The sequence below is a fragment of the Trichogramma pretiosum genome, unplaced genomic scaffold, assembly GCF_000599845.2.
Source record: "Trichogramma pretiosum strain Unisexual culture from Peru unplaced genomic scaffold, Tpre_2.0 scaffold176, whole genome shotgun sequence".
Taxonomy (NCBI): Eukaryota; Metazoa; Arthropoda; class Insecta; order Hymenoptera; family Trichogrammatidae; genus Trichogramma; species Trichogramma pretiosum.
The window spans coordinates 67,405-90,302 of NW_019641662.1; the positions used below are offsets into that span (position 1 = coordinate 67,405).

At 37.7% G+C, this 22,898-nt stretch overlaps 1 protein-coding gene across 1 annotated transcript in view; it reads right to left on the bottom strand.

The window, feature by feature from the left end:
* Nucleotides 1-22,898, bottom strand: part of LOC106656749 (nitric oxide synthase, salivary gland) — a 63,600-nt gene that overhangs the window by 39,724 nt on the left and 978 nt on the right. The window contains exon 3 of the mRNA XM_023460223.1: nucleotides 19,779-19,989. Within this exon, the coding sequence (XP_023315991.1) occupies nucleotides 19,779-19,989 (211 nt within the window). The remainder of the gene's footprint in view (nucleotides 1-19,778; nucleotides 19,990-22,898) is intronic.

Below are 22,898 nucleotides of genomic sequence, written 5' to 3' on the forward strand. Positions count from 1 at the left end.
CAGAGCGGGCGTTGAGGTGCTGACTTTGACAAAGTTCGGAACCGTCACCAAAGACGAAATAAACCTTATACAAAAATCCTTGCACAGATTGTCCTAAGAGCAAATCACTGTCATCAAACCCCTTAAGAAAAAGAAAACTCATCTGCTGATGCATAGCATGGACGTCGTAGCGAATGCAACGCAACAACATGAGACAATTTTTAGAGAATTAAAAGAAATCATGCAGGACGAGTCTTCCGAACTGAAGCACCTATTATGAAGTAAGGTTACTAGCGCACCTCTTCTGATTGAAAGAGAAATGGATGAGAGAATAAGAACACTAGATCGAATGCAATACATACTGCAGGAACTGAGAGCAGGAAAGGTTTTCCGCTACTACTGACTCAGTCAATCTCCTGAGAATTAACAATGGACATTCAACAAAACAATCCAGACTTAATCATTCAGATCCCCACCGAACACCTTAGACCGGAAAAAATACTTAAGATATTCAAAGTTGATATGATATATATTGCGACCACACTAATGAATTTCGTTGTGAAATAAGTCCGTGAACGCAGCGAACGAGAAAGAGAGAGACAGAGGAAAGAAATCCGAGCATCAGTGCAAGTCCTCGATGTCACTACTCTCGCAACGTAGCTCACGCGACCAAGCAATCAACTCTCACTCATCACTCCCTAGTAAGAGGAAAGGGAGAAGGAGAACGCCCCACTCACATTGGCAACGCGTAAGGTAGAATGGGAGTTCCAAGGCCAGCGCGTTGAGTTTTAGTTTATCATATTCGTTCGAATAGTAAAATTCGCTTTCAGCAAAAATTGAATTGCTATCATAACTTAGCTTTGTGCGTTATATTTTAATAATTTATCGATCATTATTGATTCTCGGGAAACAATCTCTCGCGACGCGTGAATGAATAAAAAATCGAGATCGGGATCGAGTACACGTAACGACAGTTTTCCGTCGTGTATTTGATCGCGCGGCTAATCGTGAAATTATGCCTGCGAAATCATCGTGAGTGCGTACCGCAGCGCGAGTGACGAGCAGACGTGCACATTGTTCGGGGGTTCGTGTGGCTTAAGTCCAAATATCGCGAATTCGGGTCAATGTGAGTAGCGACGCTACTACACTAGATTTCACCTCATCAAGTGCAAGAGCTTCCGTATCAGGTCTTAAAGTTTATAAAGCGCCGATAGAAGCTCTTGCACATTTCACTCTGTCTCAACTTATGTTTGACATCAACCGTGCTCAATGCAAGGGAGAGACAGAGTGAATGCATTTCATTCATTTTCGGGTAACCCATAATCGTGAGGTCTCTAGCAACATTCTTTTGCAGGGACCAACCATTATGTTCAAGTAGGGCCCCAGGAGCAGCTCTCAACAAGTCAACGTCGAATCTGAAGGTAAAGTCCTTGTGGTGTCAACAAGCGAGGCTGACCAAGCTTCACAATCTGAAGTAGTCAGTGAGCTTGTCACACCTAATTCGGGCATTATAGTTACAAGGTCATAATTTATAAAAGAGTACTGTGTACTAAAAGTAAATTTGTTCATTCAATAAATGAAGCAATAAATCGTTTATCGATCATGAACCATATCTGATATTCACTGTATTAATTTGCATGACATCACCTATCCCGTGTCGAATTCGATAGATTAAAATTCATCCTCGCTTCGGTAGGAATTTATTGGGTCGGAGTCGAGGTACACGCGAAATCTGTCCATTATTCGCGTAGGCACTTGGTAGCGCGTAGGCTAACGCACGCGCGCTTAGAAAACTCGCAACGCGACCAAAGTGCAATCCCAATATAGTGTGACGGGGAACCGCGAAGCATCAGCATGCTTATTGCTGACTTCGCGCCTCGTGACTTCCTTTCTTCGCGACCGGCTCAGGTGGCAATTAGCCACCTTATACCTTATTATTATTAGCCGGGTCTTATACCCAGGAAAAAAAGAATCTATTCGGTATTTTAAACGCATATAGTGCATAGGTGTATGTGGTGATTTGTGCGTAAAATACGCGAAAATTCAACAGCCTAGTCCGAGCGACAGATAAGAAAAAGATAACACCACTCAATCATCCGGACTGCGGGCTCGTTGGAAGGAACGATCTCGGAATTGGAGATGAGTCGAAATTCAGTCTTTATTTTTATAATCCTTTTACGGTAAGAGAAGCTAACACTACTATTAAAAATATATAATTATTATTTTCGCCAACAAGTCTTCAAAGTCGTGAACGAGAAATTAGTTATTTTATCAAACAATAAATTATTATAACCCATTATTGAAACGCGCTGTACACATTTACGTCGGTCACAGCTGAGTGAATTTTACAAATTAAATTTTTTTTTAGTCTTTTAAAATTTTCTGTTTTCGGCTCCCCCTCGTAAAATGTCGTTCATGCGGTTGTTAAACCCTAAGAAAAGAAGCGCATCCACCGATGGACTCGGAGCTCCATCGATGGAGACGATCAGCGTCATAGACGTCGTGACAGAGTATTTAGAAAAGTGCTCTAAAACAGAGCGTCATGCGATAATAGAAAAATTCATAACGTCGTGTAGCAGCGGATCAGAGAGCGACGATGAAGCTAGCACATCAAATACGCACGATACGTCTAAAGATGACCAGAAAATAAAGTCTCCGAGTACCGACGCGCTAAATTTAATGCAGCTTGATGAGAAGCACGACCTATCAGCTTCCGATAATACGCCAATGCCAACACCACAGACAAAACCACCCTTGCAAGATAGTGAGCGACGGTCAACAAAAGCAGCAAAAAAATATGTTGGTTTTTCATATACGCCCGATCGCGACGTGTCATTTGCGACCTATGATAATAATTATCTTGGCTCCATAACGAGCGGTAGTCGCGTAGACAATGATCCCCAAAATTTGCTAGTTGATTACAGTAACGAAAATAGCAATAGTAACAGCCAAAATACGTATATACGCGACGTGCACGATAGATTCAATGGAATAATGAAGCGCATCCCTACATTTAACGGAAAACCCGAAAAGCTTCCCCTATTTTGCGAAGCAGTGCGAGCAGCAGCAAGACAAATGCCATCGATGCAGAGAGAAATAATTCACTCTCTAGAGGCAAAACTCGTTGATGAGGCCGAGGAGTACGTAGGATTGCTCATATCCTATACCTCAATATCAGACTTGCTCGAGGACCTTAAATATAAGTTCGGCAATAGAAGCGTCGCCGAGGCACTGGGTGCCATCGAACCCGTAAGAAGCTACAGTTCGCGGATACAAATATTATATAATAGGGCGTTGATAACATATGATATGGCCCCAGACATCAACGATATCGAGCGTAGAGCCGCAAAAATTGCTCTAAATAGAAATGTGCTAAGCTGCTTTCTGCACGGACTACGTGAGCCAATCCAAAATCATACGCGCCTTTGCATTCCATCTAATCTAACGGATGCAATCAGAAAAGCGATTGACGTAGAAAGAGAAACGTTGCTGCGCGTCGTGACGGGGTCGAATATCTCGGCAATGGGACTCCTGAACATACCCCTTACTGCGCCGCTTCCATCAAAAATTGCGCAAGAACATTCTACGGACAGCGAAAGTGCGGACGCGACATCGTCACCAAAAAAGATGCACGAAAGGAAGGGAAAATGCAATGTCAGTATTGCTTCAAATATAATCACGTAGCTGCTTACTGAAGAAAACTCAAACACGACCTTCTTTTTTGCAACAACTGCCATTTACGTGGACACGAAGCAGCCACCTGGAGGCGTCAAGGCCAGGCATCGGCTCAAACGCCCGAGAATGATACTAACGCGTCAAGTGACCAGAATGAAAATTCTAAGCGCAATTCTTCCGGTAACCCGAAATACCGGGGTAACAATAATAATAATCGCAATTATCACAGACAGAACAACAATCGCAATTGTCATGATAAGCGGAGCAACAATCATAATGATCATGATAAACAGGATAGGGCCCCCAGCGCAAGTGAATCATGCCCTTCCACGACAGATAATACAAAGAACTAATCGAGTGCTCGGGGCCGTCCTCAAGCAACGAGCACTCCGATCCCCCAGAAATCAAAACAGCAACGGTGAATCTATTACACACAAAAAGGCATCTCCCCACCATAGAATGGTATGACGACACTTTTTCACAAAACCCCAGCGAATTCTATATTGATTCCGGCACTGAAATTTCCATTATTAAAGAAAACGCGGTAAATCTACTATTCGCAGAGCAGGTTAACTTGAATCATATATATAAAGTAAAAGGAGTGATGGAAGGAGAATGTTATACACTCGGTAGCATAAAAGCGTACTTACGCAATTTGCCAATTGTCCTACATATAATACCAAGCTCAGTTCCATTAAAAGTAGATGGAAAAATTGGTTGGGACACAATTTGCCAAAATAAAGGTGCGATTGACGCTGATGATTATTCCCTAATTCTAGGGAGCATCAGTGTGCCATTTATAAAATCCGCGATGATCGAGTTACCACCTCGAATGCGTAAAGTCATTAAATGCTGCGCTTTGAACGACACACCTATCGAAAAAAGATTGTGTATAGGTTTTTTGAGCTAAGTAATTCAGCTTTTTGATTGAGTAACCTGTAAAAAGTTAAGATCCTTCATTTCAAGGTTAAGTTAATGAAAAGAGGGCAAAACTTGATGAAATATTGTTAATTTCGTATGCCTTTTTACTTTTTTCATTTGTAACGCCTCTTTTTTTCTTCAAACGATCGGCCTAAAGTTTGCCGTCTGCGTTTAGTCTTTATGTTCACTCTCTTTCTCTTCAACATCCAGCAGTAATCAGCCATCATTGCCACATCCCATCTACCTTGATATCGCTGCTCCATATGTTTGATGTCATGATGGAATCGTTCTCCCTGCTCGTCACTAAAATCACCACAGTTTTTCGGGAACTCATCTGAATGGTTATGCAAGAAATGCAGTTTGTAAGACATATTACATTCCACATTTTTGAAGCTAAGCCATGCAGCTTTCTGAACCTCAGTCATCTTAGTTGGAAAATTGTCATCTTTTAGCAATTTTCTTATTTCTGGTCCATCGAATATTCCTTCTTTTAATTTGGCATCAGATTTAAAGGAAAATTTAGATTCTAAATATTTTTAACCATTCATCACTCTCACTCAAAGCTTTTACAAATTGTTTCATAATGCCCAATTTAATATGTAAACGAGGTAGTAAAACTTTTCTAGGGTCTACTAACGAACTGTTAATAACATTATGATGTCCAGCTTCTAAAGAAGTTCTCTCAGTCCACTTGTGGTCGGTGTAATGGTTTTTACGATCTCTGCTGTCCCACAAGCACTTGAAACATGGGTACTTTGTAAATCCAGATTGCTGTCCCATCAGCATACCAAAAATTTTCAAGCCCCAACATATTAGTCATTTATTTTCTTGGTAGTTGATGCTCTCTAATAGAATCTTCATACTTCCATATGTTTCTTTCATAGTTGTACTGTGAGCAATAGGAATAGACGCAAACTTATTAGTATTATGCAACAATACAGCTTTTAAGCTCCTTTTCGAAGAATCAATAAAAAGTCTCCATTCGTCGGTTTTATAAATATTACATTTAATTTCTCTCATTAGACCTTCAACATTATTGCATTGAACTAATTTCTCATCATCAACCTTTTTTTCTTCAAAATATTTCTTAAAACTTTCATTTCTGGTTCTATAATACGTAGCATTTGTACCATTTTCCAGCATATTTCTGCTTTTTAAAGTCTAAGCTAAATACTCTGCTCCATCTTTAGGTAACCCTAAGTCCCTTACTAAATCCTCCAATTCAGCTTGCGTGAACTTTTTTACTAATCTAGATTTTTCTGTAAATGGTAAAAACTCGTTTCTTAAATCTTCTTCCTCTTCGCCTTCAGACCATTCTTCATAACTATCACATTCCTCATCAATGTTATCGTCTATTGTATTCTTTTGTTCAAAGTTATGGTCATCAGGTTCGGATTCAATCGATAAAGTTTCAAGAGCATTTATATGGTCGTTTACATCTATCTCTTCTACTTTCCCTACAGAATATTTCATGTTTATGTCAACGTTATTTCTTGACTTAACCATCAGACAAACTTGATCTAGACTTTTTATAAGCAATGCAGTGAAAATATTGAATATTATCATGAAGAACAGAACTAATGTACTGGAAGACTACAATGATGAACAGAAAGATAAAGTAGAGAATAAGTATAATAACCTCCTTTACATATAGTCCGGGCGCTGGTGACATTTGAGTGGACTTACGAGATCCCCTCGGCGAGTTGACGGATTTCTATGTTTTTTGGGTCGCTGAAACCGAATTGGAAGGTCGCCAGGCTGAAATCCTGGTCAATTTTTTGTTATAAACAAATTATGTACTTTCATTTGAACTAAGTTACCACGTTGTTTTAATAATTCATCTCAGCAAAAAACGCGTATAAACAAATGGAAAGTACGTCAGAGCCATAAAATTACGTTTATACACGTCTACAGATTGCATTATAAACAATTTTACCTACATAAAAATTATGTTACATCATTCTGTAGGTTATTACCTTTAAAATGAGACGTCCAGGAGCTCGATCGCACTAATACGAGCAAAGTTACAGAGGTTGAAAGGTGAAAAAAGACGTATTTTACACTAATTATTGCATAACTTTTTTTCTAGTGGACGGATTTTCAATTAATTTAATGGAATTTCTTTTTTTTTCAAAGACGAATAAAATAAAAACAAATCGTTTTAATCTATCTTCAATATTTTTCAAGATATGGCTGTTTAAACAATTAATTTGTTTATAACAAAAAATTGACCAGGATTTCGGCCTGGCGACCTTCAAATTCGGTTTCAGCGACCCAAAAAACATAGAAATCCGTCAACTCGCCGAGGGGATCTCGTAAGTCCACTCAAATGTCACCAGCGCCCGGACTAATATTAATTTGGGCAATATGAAACGAACTGAACTAGAAGAGGAAGAAGGTTTAAGCAATAAACAGGAAATATTCCGTGATGTATTCTTCAGACTGTGAAATTCAGCTGAATTGAGTGATTCTGAATTGAGAGCAGATTTTGAGTTTGAGCTGTTGGCTGCAGTATATTATATTATGCTTCTATTTATTATGTATTTCATCATATATTTGTTGACATAGTTTCAGTCTAACTTTTTATAGGACTCCATTGCATATGAATATAATTTTAGTTTTTTGATTTTTCACTGTGTAATTGTGTCACAAAAACGAAAAAAATGTCCTTTCAATGGATTTTACTTTCATTCAAAACGATATATTCATGCATTTTAAAATTTTGTGAAACAATGTTCGCTGTGTAAAAATAAATTGACTATAAGTATATTCTTATAAGTAAGTAGAGAAAAGTAAGGTGGATCGGCATGAGAGGTAAAAGGACAAAACGTCATATTTGTCTGTATTAATAACGTGAACAGACATGGTGATATTACTCATCTTTACACTATGTAACGTAGTGTTTGTAGTGATGGCACTGTCTACGTTCATGTCATTAATATGGAAAAATATAAGGTTCTGTTGAATTACCTCTTATCCTAATACACCTTGCTATCTTCTTGTCCTTTCCTGCTGCCTCGATAAGTTTGATGTCGGTGACAACTGCCCGAAATGGGATGTGTAGAATGATCCGAACATCTGCTTTTCGAGGTAACGATGCCAGTGGAACTGCACTGCCTTGCAGGGGGGCGATAGGGTGTGAGGATGAAGCCGTAGTGTGTCCGACGACGAGTTGACATTGTCCTCGTCAAAGTCAGAAAGCCCTTATACTTAGCCCTGGAGAGGTATAAGGGTTATCACCTCTGGGACGGCAGACTCACCTGCAATCGGACCAGGATCCCTATCGTGCGGGTTTAATATATAACTATGAAAAACTATAACTCACAACCTAAAACTTCTACTAAACATATTTGTACAAAAAATCTTGATGCATTTTGCTATGCATGTGCGGAATTTATTCCTAGACAATATGATCGGCGAAAATTCACTGAAAAACTCAAACAAATTTATAAAAATTGCTTCAAATTAGATACCGATATAACCAATCACAGTTGGACCCCTAATAGTGTTTGCTCAAAATGTCGCAAAATGTTTTCTCAATAGGAAAGTACAAAAAAAGATGTTCACATAAAATACAGTCAACCAACGGTATGGAAACAGCCTTCGAACGAAAATAAATGCTATTTTTGTCAAAATGACACTCGTGGGTATAATAAAGCAACAAGAAACAAAATCATATACGCACAGGTGAGCTCAGTGGGGACAGCTGTAAAGAAAGTGGAAGAGATAGATGTAAACGAGCATATGAATGCTCTTGAAACTTTATCGATTGAATCCGAACCTGATGACCATAACTTTGAACAAAAGAATACAATAGACGATAACTTTGATGAGGAATGTGATAGTTATGAAGAATGGTCTGAAGACGAAGAGGAAGAAGATTTAAGGAACGAGTTTTTACCATTTACAGAAAAATCTACATTAGTAAAAAAGTTCTCGCAAGCTGAATTGAATGATTTAGTAAGGGACTTAGGGTTACCTAAAGATGGAGCAGAGTATTTAGCTTCCACTTTAAAACGCAAAAATATGCTGGAAAATGGTACAAATGCTACGTATTATAGAACCAGAAATGAAAGTTTTAAGAAATATTTTGAAGAAAAAAAGGTTGATGATGAGAAATTAGTTTATTGCAATAATGTTGAAGGTCTAATGAGAGAAATTAAATGTAATATTTATAAAACCGACGAATGGAGACTTTTTATTGATTCTTCGAAAAGGAGCTTAAAAGCTGTATTGTTGCATAATACTAATAAGTTTGCGTCTATTCCTATTGCTCACAGTACAACTATGAAAGAAACATATGGAAGTATGAAGATTCTATTAGAGAGCATCAACTACCAAGAAAATAAATGACTAATATGTTGGGGCTTGAAAGTTTTTGGTATGCTGATGGGACAGCAATCTGGATTTACAAAGTACCCATGTTTCAAGTGCTTGTGGGACAGCAGAGATCGTAAAAACCATTACACCGACCACAAGTGGACTGAGAGAAATTCTTTAGAAGCTGGACATCATAATGTTATTAACAGTTCGTTAGTAGACCCTAGAAAAGTTTTACTACCTCCTTTACATATTAAATTGGGCATTATGAAACAATTTGTAAAAGCTTTGAGTGAGAGTGATGAATGGTTACAAATATTTAGAATCTAAATTTTCCTTTAAATCTGATGCCAAATTAAAAGAAGGAATATTCGATGGACCAGAAATAAGAAAAATGCTGAAAGATGACAATTTTCCAACTAAGATGACTGAGGTTCAGAAAGCTGCATGGCATAGCTTCAAAAATGTTGTGGAAAATTTTCTAGGTAATCGCAGAAGCGATGATTACAAAGTTTTAATATCAACAATGATAAACAATTTCGGTGAAATGAAATGTAATATGTCTTACAAACTGCATTTCTTGCATAACCATTCAGATGAGTTCCCGAAAAACTGCGGTGATTTTAGCGACGAACAAGGAGAACGATTCCATCAAGATATTAAACATATGGAGCAGCGATATCAAGGTAGATGGGATGTTGCAATGATGGCTGATTACTGCTGGATGTTGAAGAGAGAGAGCCAACGTAGAGGAACTAAACGCAAACGGCAACCTTTACGCCGATCGTTTGAAGAAAAAAAGGTGCGTTATAAAAGAAAAAGGTAAACAGGCATGCAAAATTAACAATATTTTATCAAGTTTTGCCCTCTTTTCATTAATTCAATCTTGAAATAAGCTTAAAATTAGTCAGTATAGTGGAAATGAACTTTGATTCAAATTCACCGACCCTTGAAACATAAAAAATATGTTTTTCGGACTTTTATATCGAATTTATTATGTTTGACCTTCAAATGACCTCGAAGGTGAGGTCTGAGAGGTCATCTGACTTTAGATTTGAATTCAGCATCCTCAAAAACCCATATAGGAGTTTTTTTCCAATTTTTTAACCTGTTTTTTATGATTTGACCTACAAATGACCTCTAAATGACCTTTAGATGTCAACATAGAGTCAAAATGACCTTGAATTTGAATTCAGCGACTTTCAAAACATAAAAAAATATATTTTTCGGATTTTTATATCGCATTTTCTAAGTTTGACCTTCAAATGACCTTGAAAGTAAGGTCGTAGAGGTCACCTGACTTCAGATTTGAATTCAGCATCCTCAAAAACCTATATAGGAATAGTTTCAGATTTTAAAACCTATTTTACATGATTTGACCTTTGAATGACCTTCAAATGACCTTAAATCGATCTGATGGCGAAAAACCGACGACGGATTCGGATTCAGCGACCCCAAAAACATAAAGTCTACTGGGTCCGGCCTCTGAGACTGAGCATTTTTTTTTTTTTTGTTTGCCTGTGTAATTTATTTGATGAAATATATAAAATTCCAATATATTAAATATATTTACCAAGGAAGTGTGCCAAATAAAGGTTACTTTATACATAGGTTTTATAAGTTTTATAAGTATTTTAGGATTAACTTTATTAAATTAATTATAAAGTAAGATTAAAGTTATCAAATAGACTATGTTTTAATACTGGCTAATGGCAATCTTCAGGAATTTCAGTTTTATATTTTTATTGAAATTGTATTCCTCTCATGCACGGTAGAAAAAAAATTTAAAATTAGTATTATTTAAAATAGTATTTCATGGCCAGCGCATCAAGCAAATAAGCATAAAAGTTATAGGATGAGCCGCGAAAAATGCAACGCCTGAGCAACGTGTCAATTAAACACAGGCTTTTGCGGGTAAAGCAGAGCACATCAGTACGTCGAATAGCGCATTAAGACATATACAGCACTGTGCATACAGTAATGCAGAATGATGCACCTGGCACATAGCATAGCGCACACCTTATATATACTATATTATATAGCACAACACAGCTTATATAGCTGGTAATGCATAGCACACAACATGCGCAACATACACAGCTGAGGCAGCGCAGCAAGCATAAACACAAAACGGCTCATCGAAGCTATAACTCGACCACCAAACGTGTGGTATTGCAACCGATCGGCCGAATGTATCGCATACGAACATAAGCCGATTGAAGCGCTCGCCAAGAAAAAGAACTACTTTGTCATAATGAAAAAAAAAAAAAAAATGATGAGCTCAAATGCACCGTGAACGGGAGACAGTGCAATGATTTTGAATAAATAATATTTGAGTTAAATAAATTGCCAGCCTACGTATCACAAAATCTATTTTTTTTTTTTTTGGAATATAATATCAATTATATTCTCTTTTATAAGAGTATATTATAAAATTTTTAGTATAATAAATGATTAAATGTTATAAAAGAAAAGAAAGAGGAAAAAAGAGAGAAAGTATATTTTGCCATCACCATTATGTATTAGGCTTATTATAAGTATATGCTCTGGTCCCTTTTTCGGATTTATCGGAAAGCTTTACACGCACGGCCAAAAATAACAGCAACGGAAGGAACGAGGCGGATGGATAAAGGAAGACAATACTTCGCGTATTTCCACAGCACTCGCTCGACCCCATGGTTCTCCGGGACGAAGCTATCCCGACAGCACATCGTCACTATAAATAGAATGCGAGCCAACCACACCAGCCTAGCTGAGTCACTTGAGAGAAAGAACATCATCTCAGACTCACGCTGCAGGTGCGGTCGCGAAGACGAAAACGTGAATCACGCTCTTTGGAACTGCCGGCTCTATGATAAACAGAGAAAGGAAATGCTCGGGAAATTGAAAAATATCAAGGTACACCCTCCAATGAACGTGGAATGTATCATTGCTCGCCCCAATATAGAGGCGTGCCTGATACTCTGCGAGTTTTTCGGCGTATGTGGACTGCGAGTCTGATAAGCGCAAAAACATTTGTAAAATTAAGGTTATAATTTGTAAAATATTTGTTCTATTTTTTAATTTTGTAATAAGTATATGCTGCGCATGTAATACAATACGCGCTTCTCCTCATGAGAAAGATATCGGTTACAATTTGATATGAGGCATGTGTGTCGCGCATTTATTGAAGTAAAATTTAGCAGTTTATTTTATGTTTTTATTGTAATATTGTGGTGCTCACGAAGAATATTTAATTTAATTGTTAAACAATTAATAATTGTTAAAAATTTTAAAATTGAAAATTTGGAAAAAAATTTTTGAAAATTGAAAACTGAAAATTTAAAATTTAAAATGGGAAAATGAAAATTAATTATTTTATGAAAGAAAAGAGGAATAGGAGATGACAGGTTATAAAAATGTAACAATATTTATTTAATATAAAGAATTTCTTTTATTATTACAATATAGTATAGTATTGTATATTATGTATAATGGTAGTTTTACATATGATTATTGTTATAATAGTTTTTCATATATTGCAACGTATTTTTCGACTTGCGCCTGCAAGTGTGGCAACACGCCAACATACAGTGCGCGCGAGCACTCGATACGAGCGCTCGAGGAGAGGAGAGTCTCGAGCAGAGCAGAGAGAGAGAAGACGCCGGACCCCCACGCAGCATCAGCGGAGGACAAAGGAAGCCCACGTGATGCACTCGGCACGTATTGCCGAAATTTCATCCTTGTCGCACTAATTGCGATTCCAGTGCGCGCAGCAGCGGAATCGTAATTAGTGGGAGAATCCCGGCGGCTCGACTCCAGGAGCGAGCGCGAGAAGAGCGCGTCTCCTTGACCTATTTAAGGAGCGCGACAACGTAATGCAAGGCATTGATAATTTGAATATAACACTAATACCCCCCATAGTATTTGGTGTTCTCAATTATCATTCTTTGCCACTGACTGATCGTTAGTGGCGAAGAACTTCCTAATTTTCCGAAGGCCATCTACCGCTGCCGCCCAAGGGCGTACGAGTGCGTAAGCCTTTTGCGTAAAGTTCTTGTACAAATTAATAGCTCATACGAAAACGTACTCATGTACTTGCATTTTCGCTTGAGAAACTATTTTGTACTTAAACTAACTCTCGTAGCAATACGATTGCGATCTATCCGTTTTCCCAATTTCCCAGTCGCGAATTTACAGTATACCGTAACATCCTTGTGTGCGCGATCGCGATTTCTTTATCTCCGTCGAACCAGGGTGAAGGAAGAGCCAAGCAGCGTACCAGCAACAGCAGCGGAAGTTCCCGTTTTCTTTCACAGCCAAGCAGCTACTATACTGATCTACGTCAGCCCCAGGGAGTTCAACCCAGCAGCCGTCGACCAACAGCGTTCTACCACCGGTAAAGCTTATTGTATCGCGGTATTAGATATTTTGTTTACTGAATACAAGTGATAATTGTAAAGCTGTCGCGACGTCTCTGCGTAAAATCGATTCATTAGTTTAATTAATTGATTATTTATTTCGTAAAAACGATTAAGTCGTCTATAATAAAAACAGACGCATATTTCCTTACTATTTATTTATTCAATAAAAAACAATAACTGTACGAAACATTACAAGTCCGATCGTCAACCTTTTGTCTCTTACGCACCTTCCCGATTCTAACTTTTCAGGCGCGTAAGATACAATTACGTGTAAATAGACCCGCCGTGGCTCACCGTGCAACGTACGCCCGGGTCTAATCCTTTATATAAAAGTAAGTACGAGAGCTGCAGAAATTCCCCCGCATCGGTAAGTCTGATTCCAGCACACCTCGACGTGAAAGCGGCAAGCTACCCGAGTCCTCTGCTGAACCAAGTATGCGAGTACTCGCGTCGAGCAGGCACTTCAACGCTTGCGCTCGCTCAATGAGCCAAAATACGTTGCAATATATGGCTGAGTGTGCGCTCCTACATGTGGAGCGGGCCATAGATATATTGCGCCGGAGTGTCTATCGGGCGATGACACTCCCCTCAGATGGGGATCTCTTTCCCAACCTCCGCATTCCAGTCTTCGATATGGCATTTTGCATATCAGCTGTACGAGGCCTAGAACAAAAAAACAATGGGGAATTATAATTATGTATACGAGGAAAAAATTTTTTAAATTAGAATAAAAGAATTATTATTTATGATTGAATTAAGAAGAAAAAAATAAGGAGAGAGAGAAAAAAAATATATTCTATAAATAATGTATTAATTTAATATAACTATTAATATAAGTATAGATTTATTAATGTAAAGTAATACTTACAATGATATCACCGGCGATCAGGAACTCGACTGCATTTTTTTTGGGTTTATTTGGATGGTGAACATCCGGGCGAGGGCACCAGTACCGACCGGCATTGTTAAAATATTTTTTGGCGACATTTTTTTTTCACTGTTATATGTGCAGAAGAACTAGAACAAGCGATACTAGCACAGTAAAAGCTAAAGTAAAACTGAGCAGTAGCTTACAGCACAAGTCCTATGCACCGGAGATGCGCCTGCGAAATTGGAGATGCAGACTTAAAACAAAGACACATACAGCTCCGTGTATGTGCCAGGTAGCTGCACATATGCAGAATCGCTGCACTTCGTTACTTAGAAAGAGTAGATAATATTAACTATAAGCCTGACCACTCGCAGGCCGATCTAAGCTTAAGTTTTATAATTTAAACCATCTTTTATATGAATATTTTATAATAATTATTATAAGCCTGACCGCTCGAGTAATTTTTTGTTTAAAATGATATGGAAATCAAAAATGTTAAGCAAAATAATGAAAGGAAAACTTGATAAATCTATATAATAGATAAAAAAAAGAGAATATTTTATTATACATTCTATCAGTTATTAATTGATAAAATTGATAAAATTAATAAATATAAGGCTTAGATATACAAGGAAAAGAGAGAGATTCAATTATTTTTATTTTAATTTTTTAACTCGCCGTGGTCGACTAGTAGCAACCTCAGTCGTGTCACGGGGAACCGCGAAGCATCAGCATGCTTATTGCTGACTTCGCGCCTCGTGACTTCCTTTCTTTGCGACCGGCTCAGGTGGCAATTAGCCACCTATGCCGATAGCCCAGGCAGTTCTCGTTTAAAGTTCGAAGTCGATGCATGAACTCTCTCTTCCCCTTTTTGGCCATTTAACCAGTAATTCCTCCAGCATTTATTATTTATTATTCATCCTCTCCTATCCCCCACGTAACAATAGATAAACGTACTATTAAAATTATTAATATACCGTCAACCGAAAGAAACCATTACACCTTATGTTAATTACACCCTTTAGAAATACCTCAAATCTCACGGGAGAATGTAACTGTCAGCGCAGCATTTATGCGCCCAACACATCCGCTTTTGCTATTAAGTGTAACCGTTCGCCCTCGGGATGCGAGCGAATGATCCGGCGAAATCTTGCGGTGCTGTAAACGGAATAAAATCGGGGTGTCGAAATAACTCACTCGATCATGTAAAAAGGCAACAACATAAAAAGGCTTAATTTATTATTAGAAATGCGCCAGTCACCAATGTGACGCCTGATTATATCTATTACATTCAATAAATCGATGATTACAGTTATTGGGACTTCAACACGCGATTGACATATACGTTTCTTCCGTTACAAAGTACACACGCGATTAGGCCATCTCGGCTAGAGCGGCAGACACGGCGGTCGTGAGTTTGGGCTACGTGGGGACGATGTCGAGAGAGATCGAGCGTAACGAACAGAGATAGTTATGGCGCATTACGCGAGAGAGATATAGGCGACTTACATTCGCTGACGATGTTGGTTCGTGGATACTTCAGGCCAAATGTGACTGCGAAAGAAGCTAGGGCCGACGAGAGGAGAGCCAGGTCACACAGTTCCTCCAGGAGCAGCTCGCACGGACACACACTCGCACTCAACGCAGAACTAGGCTATAATATATGCGTCGCTACGCACGGACCAGCACAGAGTGATTCCGCCGTCTCGCACACGTAGGCCCGTCAGTCAGATCAGGCCTCCCTCCTATAACAGCTTTTCGTCTGCTCTCTCTTCATTAGGCACGAGAATCTTACGCACGGGTCGCGCGTCTCTCGCTACAAATTCGGCGCTCGGGTGAACGGCGCGATCCGGATTACATCGGCTCGCGATACTCATACGTCTCTCTCGACGCGGGTCAGGATTAGGACACAAGGAAGGAATACCGCCGGACTCTGTACTGGCGTCCACTTCCTTACATAAGTAAAAATCGTAACCAATACATAATGTACGATACTGAAAATTTGGACAGGTGTTTGCAGGGGCACTCTAATTATATCTGTCCAATACAATCATCTATAAAAGAGGCATACCTCAGTAAGCAGTGCGAAATTAATTTGGTCATCAATCCATCGAATACTAACTTGAAATATTGTCTAATAATGGTAACCTCAAATTTGGACACACAATGGCGCACTACCTTAGTCATGACGGGTAATGGCTATATTCGATAATGAAACCCGAAAAGATAGAAATAGACAAGGAAATAAAGCACAAAACAGGGCCAAATCAATACAAGAGTCACCCTGGGCCCCAGGTACATCGTGGTACATTTTCGTTGTGATATTCATTTTCAGCGACCCCAAAAACCCCCTACGGCAGAAATTAGACTCACAAGGAGAGTTTTTCAGGTGCGGGTCATGGATTTGCTCCAAAATTTTTTTGCGGTCTCTTGGTACCCAATACTGAAGCTCCCTGTGCTTAGTTTGATCCAATGGGCCTTAGGGCCCATTTTGTAGAGGACTTTCCACATTATAAAAAAATCTTTGTTATTTTCTATATCGAAATAGAAGTACTGAAACGAAAAAATGGGACAATCAAAAGTTTTTAAATTTTTCAAAGAATCTGCTTGAATTTTTTCAGAATTTTTCGACCATCTACCACTATCTTTACGAAATCGCAAAATCTACTAAACAAAGCGTCAAATTTGGGTCTCTTGAATTAAGTGATAGACAGAAAATCGACGGAAGAAAGCCCACACGAACAAGAAATGAGCGAAATAACCGGTCAGAACGTACTTATTTAAGAAAGATAACGCAAAATCTGAAAGAACTAATGAGCAACTCATTATAGGAACTTAACATCATGGCCACGGACGGACGGAAAGTATTGGGCTCTACCATCAACGAAGAGACCCCAATTGCGACACTCCTGAAGTACTATAGCAAAACCGTGGAAATATACTATTTCCCGTATGCCTACTGGACACCGACACCGGAACCTACAGTACAGGCCCCATCCGCAGCACTGACAGTCCCAATCCTATGAACCTCGATACCGGCTGCATTACCAGCTACACCGATCACCCCAATGATGTCAGCCCCCAACACCAGCTGCACCACCAGCTACGTCGATAACCCAATTAATCGTACCTGACGGTTATCAAATCAGAAATGAGCAGAGTAATAGAAACACTACCGATAGAATATTTTGCACTATCCCCGCAGACCTACCCATCGAAAATATTGTATATATTTTGCTAGAGCATTTTACCGGAGCTATAGAATATTATAATATTGTTAATAATAGGAAACATAAACCCACCTTTGCCTACATTAAATATTTTAATCCGAGGCATGCAAAAAACGCGTACAAAAACTTTCACAAAATGTGGAAAGCCATATTTGCGCGGGAAAGAAATATGAAAACCAAATACCAGGGACAAACAGTTCTGACCTTTCATAAAGATTGTGGGTTCCAGGTGGAATGGGACACCTACTCCCTCCATGTAGCAACATGTAACGCGTTACGCGAATTTGAAAATACGCCAGTCAATAATGTAGATAATGCTCTTATAACTTTAGTTTAATGACTATATTGCCGCAAACCATATAAATTTTTTTTTTGTTTGAACAGAAAAAAAAATAGCCATGAATCCAATCAATATTTTTGATCAACTGGATGAGAAAACGCTCGTGCTAATCTACAAGGCGAAACCGGAGCAAGAAAGCCAAATCCTTGGCCTACTCCGGATTCTAGCCGGAGAAAAAGGTCTAATCGGCACACAGGTTAACAGACCCGTAGGATAAGCTTACGGTCACCCTGACCTACAGGACAACCGAGACGAAACAACAAACCTTGGTCTACCTCCTAAACAAGAAAGGAGAAACCTCTCAGAAACAGACGGATGCCACGTCAAAACCCGAAACCAGAAAAAAGGAAACAGCCCCAGGTGGAAAACAACGCGGCGCCAAGCTGGATACAAGACGCCTACACATACTGATACCCCTCGAAATGTCGAAAGAGGACGCAATAAAAATTCTGGTAGAATATGGCCCAATAGATCACTTCGACTTCGTACATGTGGGCCCTAAAAAACATGATATGCAGGCAATCTTCATTCGGTACTGCACTGAGGAAGGTATAGCCGAGGCAAAAAAGTCCCAACGCTCTAAAGGCGAGGTCAGGTACACCATGGAGGAAATGCCACCGGCACGATTCAAGGATCTCCCAAGGGAGTTCGAATGCATAGTGGGGAAACAAGGCATCCTTACTCCGAAGAAGGAACCACGAGGCCATGTGTGCGAGACAGATGGCCATCGAGGAACAAGACTATTGGAGGGGATCAGAATTAAAGGCACATTCTATTAGAAACTTTAAAACCCACTATTTTTGTGGCCGAGGAATAGACAGAACTGCCTGGGGTGAGCGCGTGAAAGAATGCAACATAAAAAATTTCACTTTGAGCGTTGGTGGGTTAACATGCATAAAAAATCGAGAAAAAAAATTTTCTCAGAAACGGATTGTAACTATTGCTTCTTATTGTACACATAAAAACTAACCTCTTTTGTATGTAAAATTTTTTTCTACGGCCCTTTGAACGCGGTGTACATGCGAACGAAAAAAAAGGTCGTTTTTGCACTAAAAACTGTATATTTGTGAAAAAAGCTCGAAGGACAATCTTTAAAAGAAAAGTTTATGGGTCTTGTTAAAGCCTACAAATCCATAGGTTTAAAATATTTCTTCGACCCTTCTAACTAAAATGGCACGAGAAATAGCGGAGACAAAAAAAGCAATATTTTTTATTCTTCAATTGTTAATAAAAATGAGCTACGAAACTTTGAAGTTTGCTCATTTTTCGCACAAGTATGGCAAAAGTAATGACGGGCAGTGTACGTTGGAGTCAGAGCAATCCACACTATTCGTGGTCAATAAGACTCGACTTTTTGACTCTAAAATCAAAAAGCAGCATGACATTAAGGCTCTCGTGATCCTCTAGAGTCGCAGTCAGCTGTACGTAGGACACAGCGATAAGCGCACTAGCTGTGTTTCAAAAGCGTTGGCTTTACGTAATGAAAACCACAAAAGCCGCAATGAATTAGAAGCGATTGCGCACTCGAGGATGAGTTTATTTTTATAGTTGAAGCTTGATTTTTGTCAAAGTTAGCACGATGTTCAGTAGTGATGACAGCGGCTATCTCGAAAACGGTATACTGGATTTGAATTTTTTTCGTCATCATCACACACAAATAATAAATTTCTCACATGTTGCAGGAATAGGCCAGCATTATTAACGAAGGTCGATGATCGTAACATTAATTGCAGCATATACGGCTGCTTGCATAACCTACATCTGTCACCAACAGCGAGACACGTGTTGTCGTTATTTGTTTATTTACATTACTTACCGCGTGTAGTAGTTGAGCGTCTTCATGATCCCCATGGCAACCAGGATTACAATAGTTTTTTTGAAGCAATAACGCGGCATTTTTAATAAATTTTTTTTTCGCTTAATATTGCTCATATAATTTTTCTGAAAATTTTCCCTGGTCCCATAATTCACCGATTATACGCCTGTTTCGGGCGCTAAACTAATTTCCAATCATGGTGTATAAAAAAAAATATAAATACCTTGTGTTTCATATTGAACAACAGCAACGGTAAGATGAATTTGATTTTGATGACTCAACGGTGATGACGATATACTGTAAAATCTTGGTTGCAAAGTTGTCAAATGAAGTAATAATACTGGTGCATATGGTTTAACAGAAGGGAATTCTTCCAAAACTTCTAATAAATTCGGAAATTTCCAATGTCGCCAATCTTCATATACGAATGAGTCCTTAAAAAAGTATAACATAAATCAAATTCTTGAATAAATATATAGGGGCTTTATCACGTCAACTGCCCCCCCCCCCTCTTTTTGTTTTGATTTTTCATATTTTATTCTGCTTCCCAAAGGTGAATATGAAAAAATTATTGAAACATGATTTTTTATGTAAAATTTGATGAAAAATTCAAATTTGATGTCCAAAATTATATTCATAACCTACAAATATTTTAATTTCCAAAAATCAGCTTCAGAGCCAAAAATAAACATGTTCGTATCCAGCGTTATGGCCAATATTGTAATATTTTCTTCTTTAAATCCAAATACAACTTCTGATAAATTTTGGTCATCGGCAGACAAACAGACTTCATTATTGAACATGATATGAGGCAAGAATAGAGGAAATGTAGAGAAAAACCATGTTTTATTGACACATATGAAGCTCAATAATGAATTCTGTTTGTCTGCCGATGACCAAAATTTATCAGAAGTTGTATTTTGGTGTATCGATAAACATATTACAATATTGGCCATATCGCTGGATACGAACATGTTTATTTTTGCCACTGAGGCCGAAATTTAGAAATTAAGGTACTTGGAGTTTATGAATATGATTTTTGACATCAAATTTGAATTCCTCATCAAATTTTCCAAAGAAAATCAAGTTTCAATTATTTTTTCATATTCACCCTTGGAAAGCAGAATAAAATATGAATAATCAAATTACAACTCTGATCCAAGAGGGGGGACAGTTGACGCGATATAGCCCATAAACATAAACTTATTCAGTAGATCCCTTTAGTACAAACCTCCAGAATATAAATTTAAATATAGTTCCCTTTAAAAAATTTTAAATTTACACGTAGACTTAGTAATCTCAATGATTTAATATGCAATAATACAATGTACAATTATACAGTTATAGAATGGGTCGCAACCACAAGCTACACATAAGTTGAACTTTAGCTACTCTAATTTCAACGTTTTCTTAGAAGTTCGTTTTAAAGAGGTTCTACCATATTCAAATTTAAAATAATTAATCTTTTTCATTTTATAAAAATTACAATCGTCATTTTTTTCTGAAAATTAGGTGCTAATATGCTTGAATGTGAGACAGTCTTGATCGAAGACAAATTGATTTCAGAAATTTCTTTTCCTTTTCATTAATTTCTTAAAATTATAAAAATTTAAATTTTTTAATGAGTTACAACTATTACTAAAAAACTATTTCATAGACGTTCCATGTAAAATGTTGTTGATTACAAGCATAAGGCCGATTCTCTGTCAACTCAAAAATTTTTTTCCTTTATCTAATATGATGAACCCATTGTTTGGGACGTCAGGAATGTACGAAAAAATTTATAGAGCGATTGGAGCCTTCTATCACCCTTTTTCAGAATTCCAAAGTTGGCCTTTTTCGCATTTTTCCGTAATTTATGAAAGATCGCAAATATTTCATTAAGCTGTAGCTCAGTGAAGAATGACTCAAAAGTAAAAGTGCCCAGGAGCTTTTTTTTTTGAAAATTGTCCAAATCTTCAGAAAAAATAGGTCCTGAAGCGATCTGAGCACTCAGGAGGCTTCTACAATAAAAATGACCAAAAAAAAGACAAAAAACACAAAATATAATCAAGTATGATCCGGACTTACTTTTCTATAACTATTTAAGAAGCTTACTCAACATGTCAACTACTCCTTCGTCAGTTTTTATAATGGTTTGAGCCTTGGTTTGCCCTGGAGACGCTAATATATGTCGAAAAACGTGCAAAAATGGCCCCTAAAGCAGAGTATAGCCTTAGATTTTTACATGTTACACGTGCTAGGCAAACTCAAACCTCAAACATAAGTACATAAACTTAAAGAGCACAAAATTACTTTTAATTTGGAATATATAAAAAGTCTCTGAGTCCTCTAGAACCGAAAATACAGCTGTTTGAAGTTTTACTGAGAATTAAAGCATAAAATCTGTCATTTTCATTCACCAGTTGACATGATACTTGAATGTTCAGTAAAACTTCAAATAGCTGTATCTGGAGGACTTAGAGACTTTTTACATACACAAAATTAAAGGTAATTTTGTGCTCTTTAAGGCTATGAAACTTTGTATCGGGCTTATTACTTTTTTACTCAAGCTGCATTATGAAACATGTAAGCTCTTGAGTCGGGGATAACACTACATTTTTGTTTGTTTTTCAGTTTAAAGTTAAGCCGAAAAAGTAAGTGCATAAACTTAAAGAGCACAAAATTACCTTTAATTTTGTGTATGTAAAAAGTCTCTAAGTTTTCTAGATACAGCTAAAAATCTAAGGCTATACTCAGCTTTAGGGGCCATTTTTGCACGTTCTTCGACACATATTAGCGTATCCAGGGCAAACCGAGGCTCAAACCATTATAAAAACTTACAAGGGAGTAGTTGACATGTTGAAAAAGCTTCTTAGCCCATTAACGACCAAACTGCTTGATTTTTTTGTTGGTTTTCGCGGCGATTCTTTTTGTGGTTTGAGGCCTCCAAAAAGTTTCGTGTGAACCTATTTCGATGTAAAATTTAATGTCCTTTCAGAAAATTAACTCAAAATTTCGATTCTTTGCTTAATAAAAAAGATATGGCTACTTATACGAAAAAAAAACGTAAAATTTTTTGCAAAAAATCAAGTTTTTGATTTTTTTTCACCATTATGAATTTTTATGGGGGAATTTTTATGACATTTTTGAACCACTACTTCATACAAAAAATAACTTATATTCATATAAAACATAACTCATTTTTACTCGAAACTCATTTTAGAGAAAAAGTGCAAAAAACCAAAGTTTGAAAAGGAGTTCAAAAATTCCATAAAAATTTCCTGAGATACTTTGATATGTTATGTTAAAATTTATCAAAAATAATCATTAATGAATGAAATATTTTATTAAATTGTATGTG